The 13663-nt window shown below is 39.3% G+C and overlaps 1 protein-coding gene across 5 annotated transcripts in view; it reads right to left on the reverse strand.

The window, feature by feature from the left end:
• The window catches only part of GBF1 (golgi brefeldin A resistant guanine nucleotide exchange factor 1), a 309656-nt gene that overhangs the window by 15474 nt on the left and 280519 nt on the right, over positions 1-13663 (reverse strand). For all 5 annotated transcript variants that reach the window (XM_081329572.1, XM_081329571.1, XM_081329569.1 and 2 more), the window contains exons 34-37: positions 12658-12808; positions 6044-6174; positions 4375-4476; positions 3665-3778 (exon numbers count right to left, since the gene is read on the reverse strand). In XM_081329572.1, the coding sequence (XP_081185698.1) occupies positions 3665-3778; positions 4375-4476; positions 6044-6174; positions 12658-12808 (498 nt within the window). The remainder of the gene's footprint in view (positions 1-3664; positions 3779-4374; positions 4477-6043; positions 6175-12657; positions 12809-13663) is intronic.

A 13663-nucleotide genomic window follows, 5' to 3' on the forward strand; every position in this document is an offset into this window, starting at 1 on the left:
AAGGCCTCAATTCTTTGGCGCTCAGCCTTTCTTATGGTCCAACGTTCACTGCCATACATTGCAACTGGGAAGACCATGGCCTTGACTATACGCACTTTTCTGGGCAGGGTGATGTGTCTGCTTTTTAGTGTGCTGTCTAGATTTGCCATGGCTTTCCTCCCGAGGAGCAAGCGTCTTTTAATTTCTTGGCTACAGTCCCCATCTTGGAGCCCAGGAAAATAAAATCTGTCACTACCTCCATTTCTTCCCCATCAATTTGCCAGGAATTGAGAGGGCCGGATGCCATGATCTTGGTTTTCTTAATGTTAAGTTTCAAGCCAATTTTTGCACTCTCCTTCTTCAGGCTCTTTAGTTGCTCTTCACTTTCTGCCATTAGAGTGGTATCATCTGCATATCTTAGGTTGTTGATATTTCTCCCGGCAATCTTAATTCCAACTTTTGATTCATCTAGCCCTGCCTTTCTCATGATATGCTCTGCATATAAGTTAAATAGGCAGGGCGACAGTATACAGCCTTGCCGGACTCCTTTCCCAATTTTGAACCAATCAGTGGTTCCGTGTCCAGTTCTCACTGTTGCTTCTTGACCCGCATATAGGTTTCTCAAGAGACAAATAAGATGGTCTGGTATGCCCATCTCTTTAAGAACTTGCCACAGTTTGTTGTGATCCACACAATCAAAGGCTTTAGCATAGTCAATGAAGCAGAAGTAGATGTTTTTCTGGAACTCTCTAGCTTCTCCATGATCCAGCGTATGTTGGCAATTTGATCTCTAGTTCCTCTGCCTCTTCGAAATCCTGCCTGTGCTTCTGGTAGTTCTTGATCCACATACTGCTGGAGTCTAGCTTGTAGGATTTTAAGCATAACTTTACTGGCATGAGAAATGAGTGCAATGGTGCAATAGTTTGAACATTCTTTGGCATTGCCTTTCTTTGGAATTGGAATGTAAACTGATCTTTTCCAATCCTGTGGCCACTGTTGAGTTTTCCAAATTCACTGGCAAATTGAGTGTAGCACTTTACTGCATCGTCTTTTAAGATTTTGAATAGCTCAGCTGGAATATGTCACCTGCACTAGCTTTGTTGTTGCTCAGCTTTTCTAAGGCCCACTTCACTTCACATTCTAGGATGTCTGGCTCAAGGTGATTAAGCTCATTCTTGTATAGTTCTTCTGTGTAATTTTGCCACCTCTTCTTAATCTCTTCTGCCTCTGTTAGGTCCCTGCCATTTTGGTCCTTTATCATGCCCGTTTTTGCATGAAACGTTCCCTTCATCTCTCCAATTTTCTTGAAAAGATCTCTATTCTATTGTTTTCTTCTATTTCTTTGCACTGTTCATTTAAGAAGGCATTCCAGCTATTCTCTGGAATTCTGTATTCAATTGGGCTCCCTTGCCTTTCGCTTCCCTCCTTTCCTCAGCTATTTACAAAGCTTCCTCAGCCAGCCATTTTGCTTTCTTGCATTTCTTTTTCTTTGGGACGGTTTTGGTTGCTACCTGTTGTACAATGTTGCGAACCTCTGTCCATAGTTCGCATATGACCTTTCCTGTCTATCAAATCTAATTCCTTAAATCTATATTTGTCACCTCTACTGTGACAAATTCAAGAGGTATGATTTAATTCATACCTGAGTGGCCTAGTGCTTTCCCCTACTTTCTTCAGTTTAAGCCTAAACTTTGCAATGAGAAGCTCATGGTCTGAGCCACAGTCAGCTCCTGGTCTTGTTTTTACTGACTGTATAGAGCTTCTCCATCTTTGGCTGCAGAGCATATAGTCAATCTGATTTCTGTGTTGACCGTCCATGTGTAGAGCCGTCTCTTGGGTTGTTGGAAAAGAGTGTTTGCAATGACCATCGTATTCTCTTGACAAAATTCTATCAGCCTGTGCCCTGCTTCATTTTGTACTCCAAGGCCAAACTTGCCTGTTATTCCAGTTATCTTTTGGCTTCCTACTTTAGCATTCCAATCCCCCATGATGATAAGGACATCATTTTTTGGTGTTAGTTCTATAAGGTGCTGTAGGGCTTCATAGAACCAGTCAATTTCATCCTCTTCAGCACTGGTGGTTGGGGCATAGACTTGGACTACTGTGATATTGAATGGTTTGCCTTGGATTCGAACTGAGATCATTCTGTCATTTTGAGGATTGTATTCCAGTATTGCTTTTCCTACTCTTTTATTGACTATGAAGGCTACTCCATTACTTTTGAGAGATTCTTGCCCGCAGAATCTGATGGTCATACCTGATGACCATCTGATGGTCATCTGAATTAAATTCACCCATTCCTGTCCATTTTAGTTCGCTGATACCTAAGATGTCGATGTTCAGTCTTGTCATCTCTTGTTTGACCACGTCCAGCTTTCCTAGATTCATGGATCTTACATTCCAGGTTCCTACGGAGAAAAATCTTTACAGCATTGGACTTTCCTTTCACCACCAGACACATCCATAGCTGAGCATCCTTTTGGCTTTGGCCCAGTCGCTTTATTCTTTCTGGCGCTACTAGTACTAGCCCTCTGCTCTTCCCCAGTAGCATATTGGACACCTTCCAACCTGAGGGGCTCATCTTCCAGCGTCATATCGTTTTGCCTTTTGGTACTGTCCATAGGGTTTTCATGGCAAAGATACTGGAGTGGATCACGTTTTGTCAGAACTCTCTGCTATGACCTTTCCGTCTTGGGTGGCCCTGCACGGCATAGCTCATAGATTCATTGAATTACGCAAGCCCCTTCGCCACGACAAGGCAGTAATCCATGAAGGGGCAATATTAGTTACTTGTCTGTTTTTGATGAAATCTCATTTACATCTATTTTAACAATTTGTCCTTATGCTATTTTATGATAAATGTATTGACAATAAGTTTTAGTTGGCACTAAGAAGATCTGCTTCTGCCAGCAGCAGCAATCTCCATTACCCGTGTCATACTGCCTGCCATAATACAATGTTAAAATCCTTTTTTTGTTCTCTTTTACCCTAGATACAGCTTCATTGCTGTAATGGAACAAACTGGGCACACGGAACAAAATATTTTTGATTCCTGAGATTATTATCTAATAGGCAGTGAATGAAAGGGTATAATAGAGATCTCAATAGAAAACCATCCTTTTCTTTGATCATTTTGAGATTCTGTTTCAACTGGATGGAAAAGGAGGAAAGTGATCTATCACAATCTCTTTATCTTGCTTGTTTCTTTGCTTACTTTGAAACAAAACAAAAACTTAATTTCCCTTCTTTGAAGCTGAAAACACTCCAGCCCACAGTCCACATTTCTCCTCTTTATTTTTTCCAAGCAGAGTCCATTTCTGCAATGGATATTGCTATCATACCTGCTTATGAAAAAGTGAGAATTTTGTTACCTAGCTGAGAAAGTACTGTAATGTGTAATTCTGTGCATTTATAGCATGGAGAAAGGGGAGAAGAGAACTGGGACAGAATGAATTAAATTAAATTAAATTAATTAAATTAAAAGTACATTTATTATTAATCCTGACTCCCAAATTTTTATGAATGTGTTCCCATCAGATAAATGTGGTACTTAATCTGATTAAGGCTGCACAGCCTTGTTATATGTTTCTTCCTGCCTGGCAACTTTGGTCTTCACATGCCATTGAGAAGTAAAAAATTGGACCTTGCAAAGAGAACTACTAGCAATTAAAGATGACTTACTTACCAACAAGTCACTGGAGCCAGCGTGCATGTATTTGTCCATAAAATCCAATATTGTCAGCCATAAAGCAGCAAATGTCGGGAGAGAGAGGAGTGGGGACAAATGTTGCAAGAAGACCTAAACAGAATTTATTTTAACGATTCAGCAGGAATGTAAGTCTTGTCCATGTGATTTTCATGTGATATTAAAAATTATTTTTTTACCAATATCAGTTTGACCAAGTTGCACCAAGTTTTATTCTTAATAAAAAACTGAGTGAAATTACTAGTGCCAATTAAGAAGGTGGCACAAAAATTTCAGGGTAAATGTATAAGGAATCAAATTAAGATTCCCCCAAATTAGACTTTCATTTCAAATTCTGGAGTTGAATTTTACAACATAGTCCTTTAAAGCTGAAAAAAGTTCTTCCATGAATTTTATAGAGACAATAGAAACAATTAAATGTATATATTTAAATGACAAGTTTGTAGCAAAAAATGCTGAATTTTTTAAAAAATTGCATTGCCTCCCAAAGGAAGCTGTGAGGCAGTTTTCCAGTCCCATAAGTGCTCTGATAAAAATAAACGAATTTGCTTTAGTTCTTCAGTGACAGAATTTGTTGGGCAGTCTCCATTGGAACTGGGTTAAATTCTGGAAACTGCATCGAGTTTTCATTTTCTTCTGCTTAATCATGGGAATCATTACACCCTCTGAAAAGAGAAATGGCCTTATACCTTGGAGAGTAGAGTTGAAGCTCTCATTCTGGTCTCCTCCATCCCTCCAATATCTGCTGGGCTAATATTTTGCAGAAGTTTGGTCAACAAAGGAAACAGAACCTATTGATCCAAGATATGGAATTTGCTAATAGTTAAGAAAGAAAACTCTAATACTGTATGCAGGCTGCAAGCAAATCAGAAGTTAAGTACTGGCAGACTGGAGGAAGAAGCAAATTGATTCATCAATAGATAAATGGCATTAATAAAATAAATTTCCACCCACAGGCCAAAAATAAGCACTGGCTCCTATTAGTTTCCACTTCAGACTTGTTTTGTTTGTCTTATTTTGCTTTGTATGGCCCATAATTCAGTGAATTTATTATCAGAATTATGATCAGAGATTCATCGTGCTAGTGAGATATTTCATAAGAATATAGTATTTACTTTATGTGGCCACAACTCCCTATGGCTACTTTTTCTTACAAATGAAAGATGTTGAATCATGCTCTCCCTAGCAAGGGAAGTTAGGAAAATGCCTTGATTTCATGATTCTCTTTGAGATTCAAAGATATAACTTGCAATTCCTATGAAGCCTTATACTGAATGCAAAATTCCACCTTTGGAACTAATGTCCCCAGCTTGGTCAAACATCAGAATTTGAAAAAGAGATATTGAATTGTATTGTCTCTAGCAAAGAGAATCAGGAAACCCACCTGAGTTCATGAGTGTCTCTTTCGCTTATATTAAAAATTTTACCTATAATTCAGAATATAAGAACGGGGACTTTCTGACTGCAGAGGAGGTAGACATGAAAGAAATTTGGATAGTCTTCATTTTTTGATGGTCCAACTGCTTTTGAACCACAGCAGCAGCAAGGCTGTCTTATTCTAGCTGTAACTTCAAACTGCTTCCTGAATTTGCTTCCTATCTTCTTTCTCTTGTTTTCCTTTATTACAAAATGTTTGTAAGCTGCTCCAGGAGCTTTTTTGCCTAAAAACTAAGTATTGTTCACTACATCATAACAAAAGCATTTTATAATACAAAAATTTCTTTCATAGTTAATTTTATAGGCATAGCCGACAGGGTCCACAACAACCTGCCACAGCCAACTTACCATGGCCAACTCACCACTAGACAATTCACCATGGCCAACTTGCTGTGAACAACCCACCGCAGGACAAGAGTTACAATATGGAGGAAATAGTCAAATAGAATAATTAAAGACAGGATGCCAAAGGAGGGACAAAATAAAATGTGAATGACAAAAATTAAAATAAATTTTAAAATAAATTTAAATAATTAAATTGAATTGTCCTGCAGCGAGTTGTCCCGTGCTGAGTTGGCCAGGGCAAGTTGTTCCGCAGTGAGCTGTCCCATTCCATAGCCAAGAGAGCCACTTTGGTCTACTGGTTAAGGCACCAGGCCAGAAACCAGGAAATGATCCATTCTAAGCCCATCTTAGCCATGAAAGCCAACTTAGTGACCTTAATAGTACAAATAAACAGCATAAAACTGCATAAATTCCACATATAGCAAACTCTCTCAAACATAGCCTGATCATAAAAATGCTTTCTAATTTGTTTTTTTTAACTTAATTGTTGTCTTTCACCTAAATTTCTGAGTCCAATCCTTATCTTTGAAAAGCTGAATTCCTCACAGAGCATTCCTTGCAATGGGGACACATTACCTTATTGAAACAGGATTCCCACTCCAAAGCATCGAGAGCTTGCAAATCATGCACAAGAAGAGCCCGCTGCAGGTAGGTCAGTGCTTGCATCCGCACTTGCCGTCTTGCATCACAACACAAGCATGCAATGCCTGTACAGAAGACAAAGTGGTGCGAAAAAGAATTATTTACTCTTGGTTAATAAACTTATATCCAACAAGGAGTTATAATTTTCACCTCTCTTCCTAAGCAACACGAAAATCCTGTGGCATACTAAAAGTAACAAAGGCAAGGCAAAATGCAAAGTTCCAGTGTTCTACTTTAATAGGTCTGAGCAATGACTCTCATAGAAAGTTGAGTTTATAAATGATCTGGAGTTAGCAGTGAATAGTCATGTGACCAAGCTGAAATTACGGTATTTAGAATATTGAAAAAGAACAGGATTCTGAAGAATTCTCTCAGGCACCTGGCAAAATAAACAAAGCTTTGGAGGAAGTTTGAGAATTCCTTGAGTTTTTGTTGAACTCCACAGTTCAGCTGTGGGGTTAATTACCGCTTGGAATGAAAGGGCAATGTAGTCTGGTTCTATGACAACTGGCCTCAGCCGCCTGGCCCTGCCCACTTCACCCTGGCCCTTTCGCCCCACTGCATGTGTTTAACCACTGCCGGAAGGCTGCCCCTCCCTCCCTTGCTGCGTCGGCCCTGGTGATTCACCAAGGGACAAGTCATTATGGTCATGCAGGACAATTAGCCACTCATTCTGGCAGCCAATCTATGTGCCAAGGAGTGGGCCTCTGCCTTCCCTTTGGACATGGTATGCAGAAAGGGTGCCGGGGGTGGGGGGGTGACCTTGGGCACCGGGCTTTTTTAAAAGGCTGAGTATCCAAAGACTGAGGGGCAGCCAGGCACACATTCTGATGGATACTGTTTGCTGTCCAGGCATTGATGCATGAACAGCTCACGCCCAACCTGTGTTTGGGCCTCTGTCCCTGAACTTGGGAACTGGCTACTGGCAGCCACCTCTCAGCTGTCCTCGTAACTCTCTTCTTTTACACTAACAGCAAGCTGATATTTCATTTTTTACTCTCAGCTGAGATACTATTTTTTTCAGCTGAGATTTTATTTTTCTTTTCAAATTTTATTCATCTGCCATTTTTAATACATCTGTGAATTACAAACTATATCAAGAGGGCAACGTCAACATTAGCCATAGTAGGGACCAAAAGGAGAACTTAGAACTAAAGTGAAATTTTCTAATAGTATAAATAGCTGTCCAGTGGAACAGCTTGACTTCAGAAGTTATGGGGTGCTCTATCAATAGAGATTTTTGAGAGGAGATTGGGCAGCCATTTGTCCAAAATGGTATAGGTCCCTTCAACTCTGTTACTCTGTTATTCTAGAACACTAACATTTAAGAACAGAAATTTTAGTTTAAAAGTTTTTTGAAAAAAGTTCTAAATTTTAGGGAACTTTGAAAATGAACTTCTAGAATTTCTTACATTTTTGAGAAAAAAAATCCTTTTTAACGAGGTGGCCTGGTGGCCCAGTGGAAGATGTTCCAGTGGCCCAGCTGAGAGGCACCCAGTTGCCCAGCTGAAAGACAGAGACAGCAAGGTGGCCCAGCAACGCAGCCTGGCAGCTGAGTGGAGGTGGTGCAATGTAAATGGAGGCCAGCTGAGCAGAGTGAAACAGAGCTATGTGGCAGTAGACCAGCTGAGCAGCGGCACTACAGACCTAAGTGGCAGAAAAGCAGAGTGCCCAGAGCAGCAACTGAGAGCAGTGTGGCGGACCAGCTGAGCAGCAGTGGCACACAGTTAAGTAAGATAGTGGACTGGAGTGCCCACAACAGCGGCTGAGAGCAGCGCAGTGGACTAGCAGAGCAGCGGCAAAGTGGAACAGAGTGCCAGATCAGCACATTGTACCCCAAACCCCCGGCAGTGGCCAGGCAACCAAATGGCAAGAAGGCAGGGAGGAAAAGGATAAGTATACAATACAGGGACAGGGAAGAAAGGGATAAACTTTCAAGGCATAGAGTAACCCCAGCAAAGCATCTCCAAGAAAGGAGCCAGAGATGTCCAGGAAAAAGAAGTGTAGAGGCAAGGGGCAAGGACTTTTGTAAATTTTTAAAAAAAAATTCAAATTTTCAAATTTCTTTTTTCCATTTTAAATTCTTTAATTTTTTCATCTTTTTCAATTTTCAATTTCTTTTTTCAACACTTAAAAATTCTTTTCAGTTTTTAATTTTTTTTTCAATTTCTGTTTTCAATAAAAATGAAAATTTTTTAATTCTTTAGAAATTTTAAAATTCGTAACAATCTAAGAGGAAAAAAATAAAAAAAAGTTTTGAAGGCAGAGAATAAAGAGCCAAGAACTTTTGACTGACTGGTCTACAGGCTATGGCAAAGTAACTGGCAATAGAGAAAGCAAAACTGCTTAATTATAACTTTGTACCTGTCTTCATGCAAAAAGAAAACACTACCAAAAACAAAACCATAAATGACAGGTTAAGAATGCAAATTAAAATTTGCAAAAATAAACTCTTTTCCAAAGCACCAAAAGGCAAAGCAATGGTTGGAAACTAACCAAAAAGAGAAATAATGTAGAATCCCAACCCCAACCCCCAGTTCGTGGATCAGTACCGAGCTGCGGCATGCCAGAAACAGTGCCATGCAAACAAGCAAAGCCCCATCTGCAGGATGCAGGCAGCATGCAAAAGCAAGTCCTCTCCAGTCCATGGAAAAGCCTCTCTCCATGGAACCGGTCCCTGGTCCCTAAAAGGTTGGGGGCTGCTGATCTAGGAGAAATTTCCTAATGGTGAGAACAATCAACCAATGGAATAGCTTGCCTTCAGAAGTTGTGGCTGCTCCATCACTGGAGGCTTTCAAAAAGAGTCTGGACAAGCTTTTGTCTGAAATGGTATAGGGTTTCCTGCTCAAGCAGGGGGTTGGACTAGAAGACTAGACTATTATTTTATGTTCTATGATCCCCAGCAACTTTTCATCAGTGTCCTTTTGTCTGGAAGAGAGATTCAGAGAAAAATGAGGAGGGAGCTATTCCCAAATTGGCTTTTACTCTAGATAGCTATGAATAAAGCTTCCAACTTTATTAGGTGTCTTCTGCCGAGTGTCAGGACCCACCCCAATCCACGTCTTAGGAAAACAAAAACTCTTGGAGTCAGTTCTAGTCCAAAAGGAATTTTTACTAGGACATGCTTGGTTGTGGAAATACAAGACAGGACTTAGTATTGTTTTACAAATTGAAATTTTATAAAGGGTACCCGGTTCAACCCCCTTTCCCTCAACCCCATTTGGTCAGCCCCCATCATGTGTCATCCCTTTCGTGGGGAAAAAAGGAACTTCGAATCTTTATGGTTATTGCCTTCTTCCTCTACAGAATTAAAAGAAGACACAGGCCAGATGCCTTCTTCTCTAACCCTCCCTTTTGTTCCCCCAGTTCAAAAGGTTCCCTTGGTCTTTGAAATAACCTAAGGCAGGCTGAATCCACATATGCTCCTCCTTCCTTGGGAGATGGCAGAATCCATGGGGGGGGAAATAATATTTTAAACATGCATTTATGAATGTGATATAAATGGATTCTGACACCGAGTCTCCACTGTGAACCTGGAGGGCTGGAGCATCAGTCTTACTTCCTCAGACAATAGTGATTCTCTTTGGGGGGGGTAGTTTATGGGCAGAGAGGCCTCATTTCTTTCTGCAATTAAACTGAGTATTTTCCTTGTGAGAAAGAAAAGTGGGGTGCATGGACATGTGTCTCTAGCAGCATAAATCTCTCTTCACACATGTCCTTAAGGATTACAGTTTAGTAAAACAAATCCCATTTGTTCTACTTTTTCAGTTCAATTCAAAATTACTATTAAAAGTGCAGTATTTTAAGCCCAATTATCAGTGCACAATGATTTTTGAGTCACTGCTTTTTCTTTCACTTTTTCATACTTTATACTTCTGCATAATTGCAATTTTTCTTGTTTAATATACTCTATGAAACTGTTTTTAATTATGAAACTAGTTTAATAATGAATCTTTTTTATTCTTACATGTGTCTGAGATTGCTTTACTTGTATTTCATTTTTGTAATTATTCGTCACTTGTTTATGTAATACATAACACAATATATGACTGAACTCTTTTTTTTAAAAAATGAATGTGTAAAGAATTGTTTCTCTTCTGTTGTTTGGTGTTTGTGAGTGTGTATATATTTGTGTGTGACACAGAGAGTTCGAGTTCTGGCTATTCCCCATTATTAGGTGATTGTGAACCAGGTGCCAATAGGACTGCAGCAATTGCATTATTAATATGGTTTCCTAGGATGTTTTATAACTGGTTTGCAAGTCCCAATTGCTGTCATAACCAGAAGAATACTTGTAGTTGAAAAAAGGTGTTCTTTCCAGTTTGACTATCAAAGACTAATAAAACAGTTTATCTCATTTATATACTCTGATTGGTAATGATTTGGCCAGCAAGAATCAAAATCTACAGATACAAAATAGAATACAGAATAACAGGGTTGCAAGAGATTTGAAGATCTTCTAGTCCAACCTCCTGCTCAAGCAGGAGACCTGCCAATACCATTTTAGGCAAGTGACTGTCCAGTCTCTTCTTAAAAGCACCCACAACTTCTGAAGTCAAGCCATTCCACTGTTTAACTGTACTCATTGTTAGAAAGTTTCTCCTTATTTTTAGGTTGCTTCTCTCTTTGATTAGTTTCCATCCATTGTTTGTCTTGCCTTCTGATTTACCACCTCTTTGTCAGCCCCTCAAATATTGAAACACTGCTATCAGCTGGATTTCCAGCGTGCAGTTTGCCGCTTCTTTGCCCTGGGGGGACGGGGGGCTGTGTGGTATTTGGGTTGGGGAAGTGAGCTGGTGTGAAGTGTTCTTGTGAGAATTTGAAGGGAGGATCACTTCCCATCATCAGATTGGAGATATTCAGTCTTAACCAAGACCAACCTTCCTGGGCCTCTGGAGGCTTTCTTGTAACATCATGCTGGACATTGATTGGCCTGCTGAGGCTAAACTATGGGGGGAGGGCTATGTGGAGACTTTCAATGTGTAACTTTCGTGCAATTGTTACTTAGATCTTGCCTTGCTTTTGCTGCTATCAGTTCTTTCTTGGTAAACTCTCTAAATCATTGGAGTTGGGGTTTTTCTTTTCTTAGAATTTGAATGGAGGCAGACCTGATAGTCACTCTAGTCTTTCTTTTCTCTAGACTAGTCATATCCAATTCCTGCAACTGCTCTTCAAACGTTTTAGTCTCCAGGCTCTTAATCATCTTAGCTGCTCTTCTCTGCACCCTTTCCAAAGTCTCAATATCTTTTTTATATTGTGGTGATCAAAACTGGATGCAGAATTCCAGATGTGGTCTTACTAAAGTTTTATAAAGTGGTACGTGGCTCTATATCTTTGTTTATGCAACCAAGGATTGCATTAGTGTTTTTGGGCTCCTGCTGCACACTGATGGCTCAGTGATAGTCTACTAGGATGCCAAGATCACTCTCACAATTACTACCTTTGAGCCAGGTTTCACCTAATCTGTACTTCAACATTTGGTTTTCCTTACCTAAGTGTAAAAACTTACTTTTCTCTACATTAAATTTCATTTGGTTGGATAGGAACCAGTGTTCAAGTCTGTCAAGATCCATTCAAATCCGGAGCTTATCATCTGGGGTATTTGCTATTCCTGTCAGCTTAGTGTCATCTGCAAATCTGATGAGTTCCCCTTCTATTCCCTCATCATTATGAAGATATGGAAGATATCTGGCCTAAGACACTGCTTACTTCCCTCTGGTTGTGTGTGTGTGTGCGCGCGCGCGTGCATACGTGTACTTTTCTATAGAGATGTAGTAATCTCTTACATATAATGCAACTCTACCTCCTCTTTTGTTAGATCTTTTGAATAGTTTGTATCCTTTTATCGCTACATTGTAGTCTTGAGTTTCATGCCACAAGTTTCACTAACAGCAACTATATGATACCTAATACTTCAAGTTCACCTTGTTTGTTCCCTAAACTTTGAGAGTTAGTGTATAGGCATTTGAGTCCTTTATGGCTGATCCTGGGTACGCTTCTCCTTCTCTGTATCTGGGTTTTTCTTCTTTACCCTCACATTATTTGATTGGTTGTCTTGAGTTTGCGGCTGGAATTAAGTCCCAAAGATTCAAAAAAATGGTTACCCTCCCCCATCAACTTTATTTTAAAGCTCTTCTGATAAGTTGAGCCACTTATTTTCCAGATACATTCTCCCAAGTTCTTGTGAGGTGCAGCCCATCTGAAAGATACTTTACAACTAACTCCGTTCTGAAATTCGGATGGACACCTCTCCCCATGGTCATGTAACGGTATTTCAGACACTTGGCAACTGCCCCAGATTTACTTCTGATTTTAGCAAAAATGCCCCATAGAGAACAACAGGTTTTTTAAAATGACAATGGCAGTTGCTTAAGAACTGTGGATTCACTTAATGACTGTGGTTACTGGGAAAAAATACTGTATGTAAAATTGGATTGATCATGTGATGGTCCATTTTATGACCATCATGACTTAAAACTCTAATGGACAAGCTTCATTACAATTGTAAGTCTAGGACTACCTGTAATATTCTAGGTTGTTGCTATTACCTTGCAACAATGGGCACCAACAATTGGTCCATAATGCTCGAGAATTTGCTTCTATTTTCTTCTCTGAATTTTTCAGATTATGCTGCTCTTCTGCCCAAGAATTGTAGATGGTAGCAGCTCGTGTATGAAGGGTATGCATTAGATCCAATAGCTGTAAAAGAAGTAAGGCAAAACGTTTATGGCTCTCTCTTTTATAAAACAAATAAAAAACCTTCACTACAGGTAGTTCTCGACTTACAATCTTTTGTTTAGTGAGCGTTTGAAGTTACAATGGCATTGAAAAAAGTGACTTATGACCATTTTTCATACTAAGGACTGTTGCAGCATCCCCAACATCACATGATCAAAATTCAGACACTTGGCAACTGGCTCATATTTATGATAGTTACAGTGTCCCGAGGTCATGTGATCATCTTTTGCAACCTTCTCACATGCAAATCCAGATTCATTTAACAACTATGTTACTAACTTAGTAATTGTAGTGATTCATTTAACAACTTTGGCAACAAAAGTTGTAAAATGGGGCAAAACTCACTTAACTTGCTTAGCAGTAGAAATTTGGGGCTCAATTGTGGTTGTAAATCGATGACTATCTGTATATTTAGGATGAAGTTTTCTCTTCCTATTCATTTTATATGAAAATAAAATACAGAAAAAATTATGAAGTCTCAGCAGACACAATAAAATAAAGATCCAAGGTGCTGCTTACTGCAGAATGAATGCCAAATACATTTTTTAAAAAACAAAAATACCAAACTATGTATTTAAAATATTTTCTAATTGCATTGCATTGCAAAGTTCCTCCTATATAGTTTTTATTAAGAATACTTTTCTGGGATATTTAATAAATGGACACTTAACATTCAAACTACATATGTCTTTGTTACTTCACAAAGACAAACCCCTCTTTTAACAAGTAGGCTGGAAAACCAACCCTTTTTATTGATCTGATAATTGTCCCAAAAGCAAAAGCAACAGAACATGTTCAAAAGCAAAATGGAGCACA

Source organism: Vipera berus, assembly GCF_964194415.1.
Source record: "Vipera berus genome assembly, chromosome: 5".
NCBI classification, from domain to species: domain Eukaryota; kingdom Metazoa; phylum Chordata; class Lepidosauria; order Squamata; family Viperidae; genus Vipera; species Vipera berus.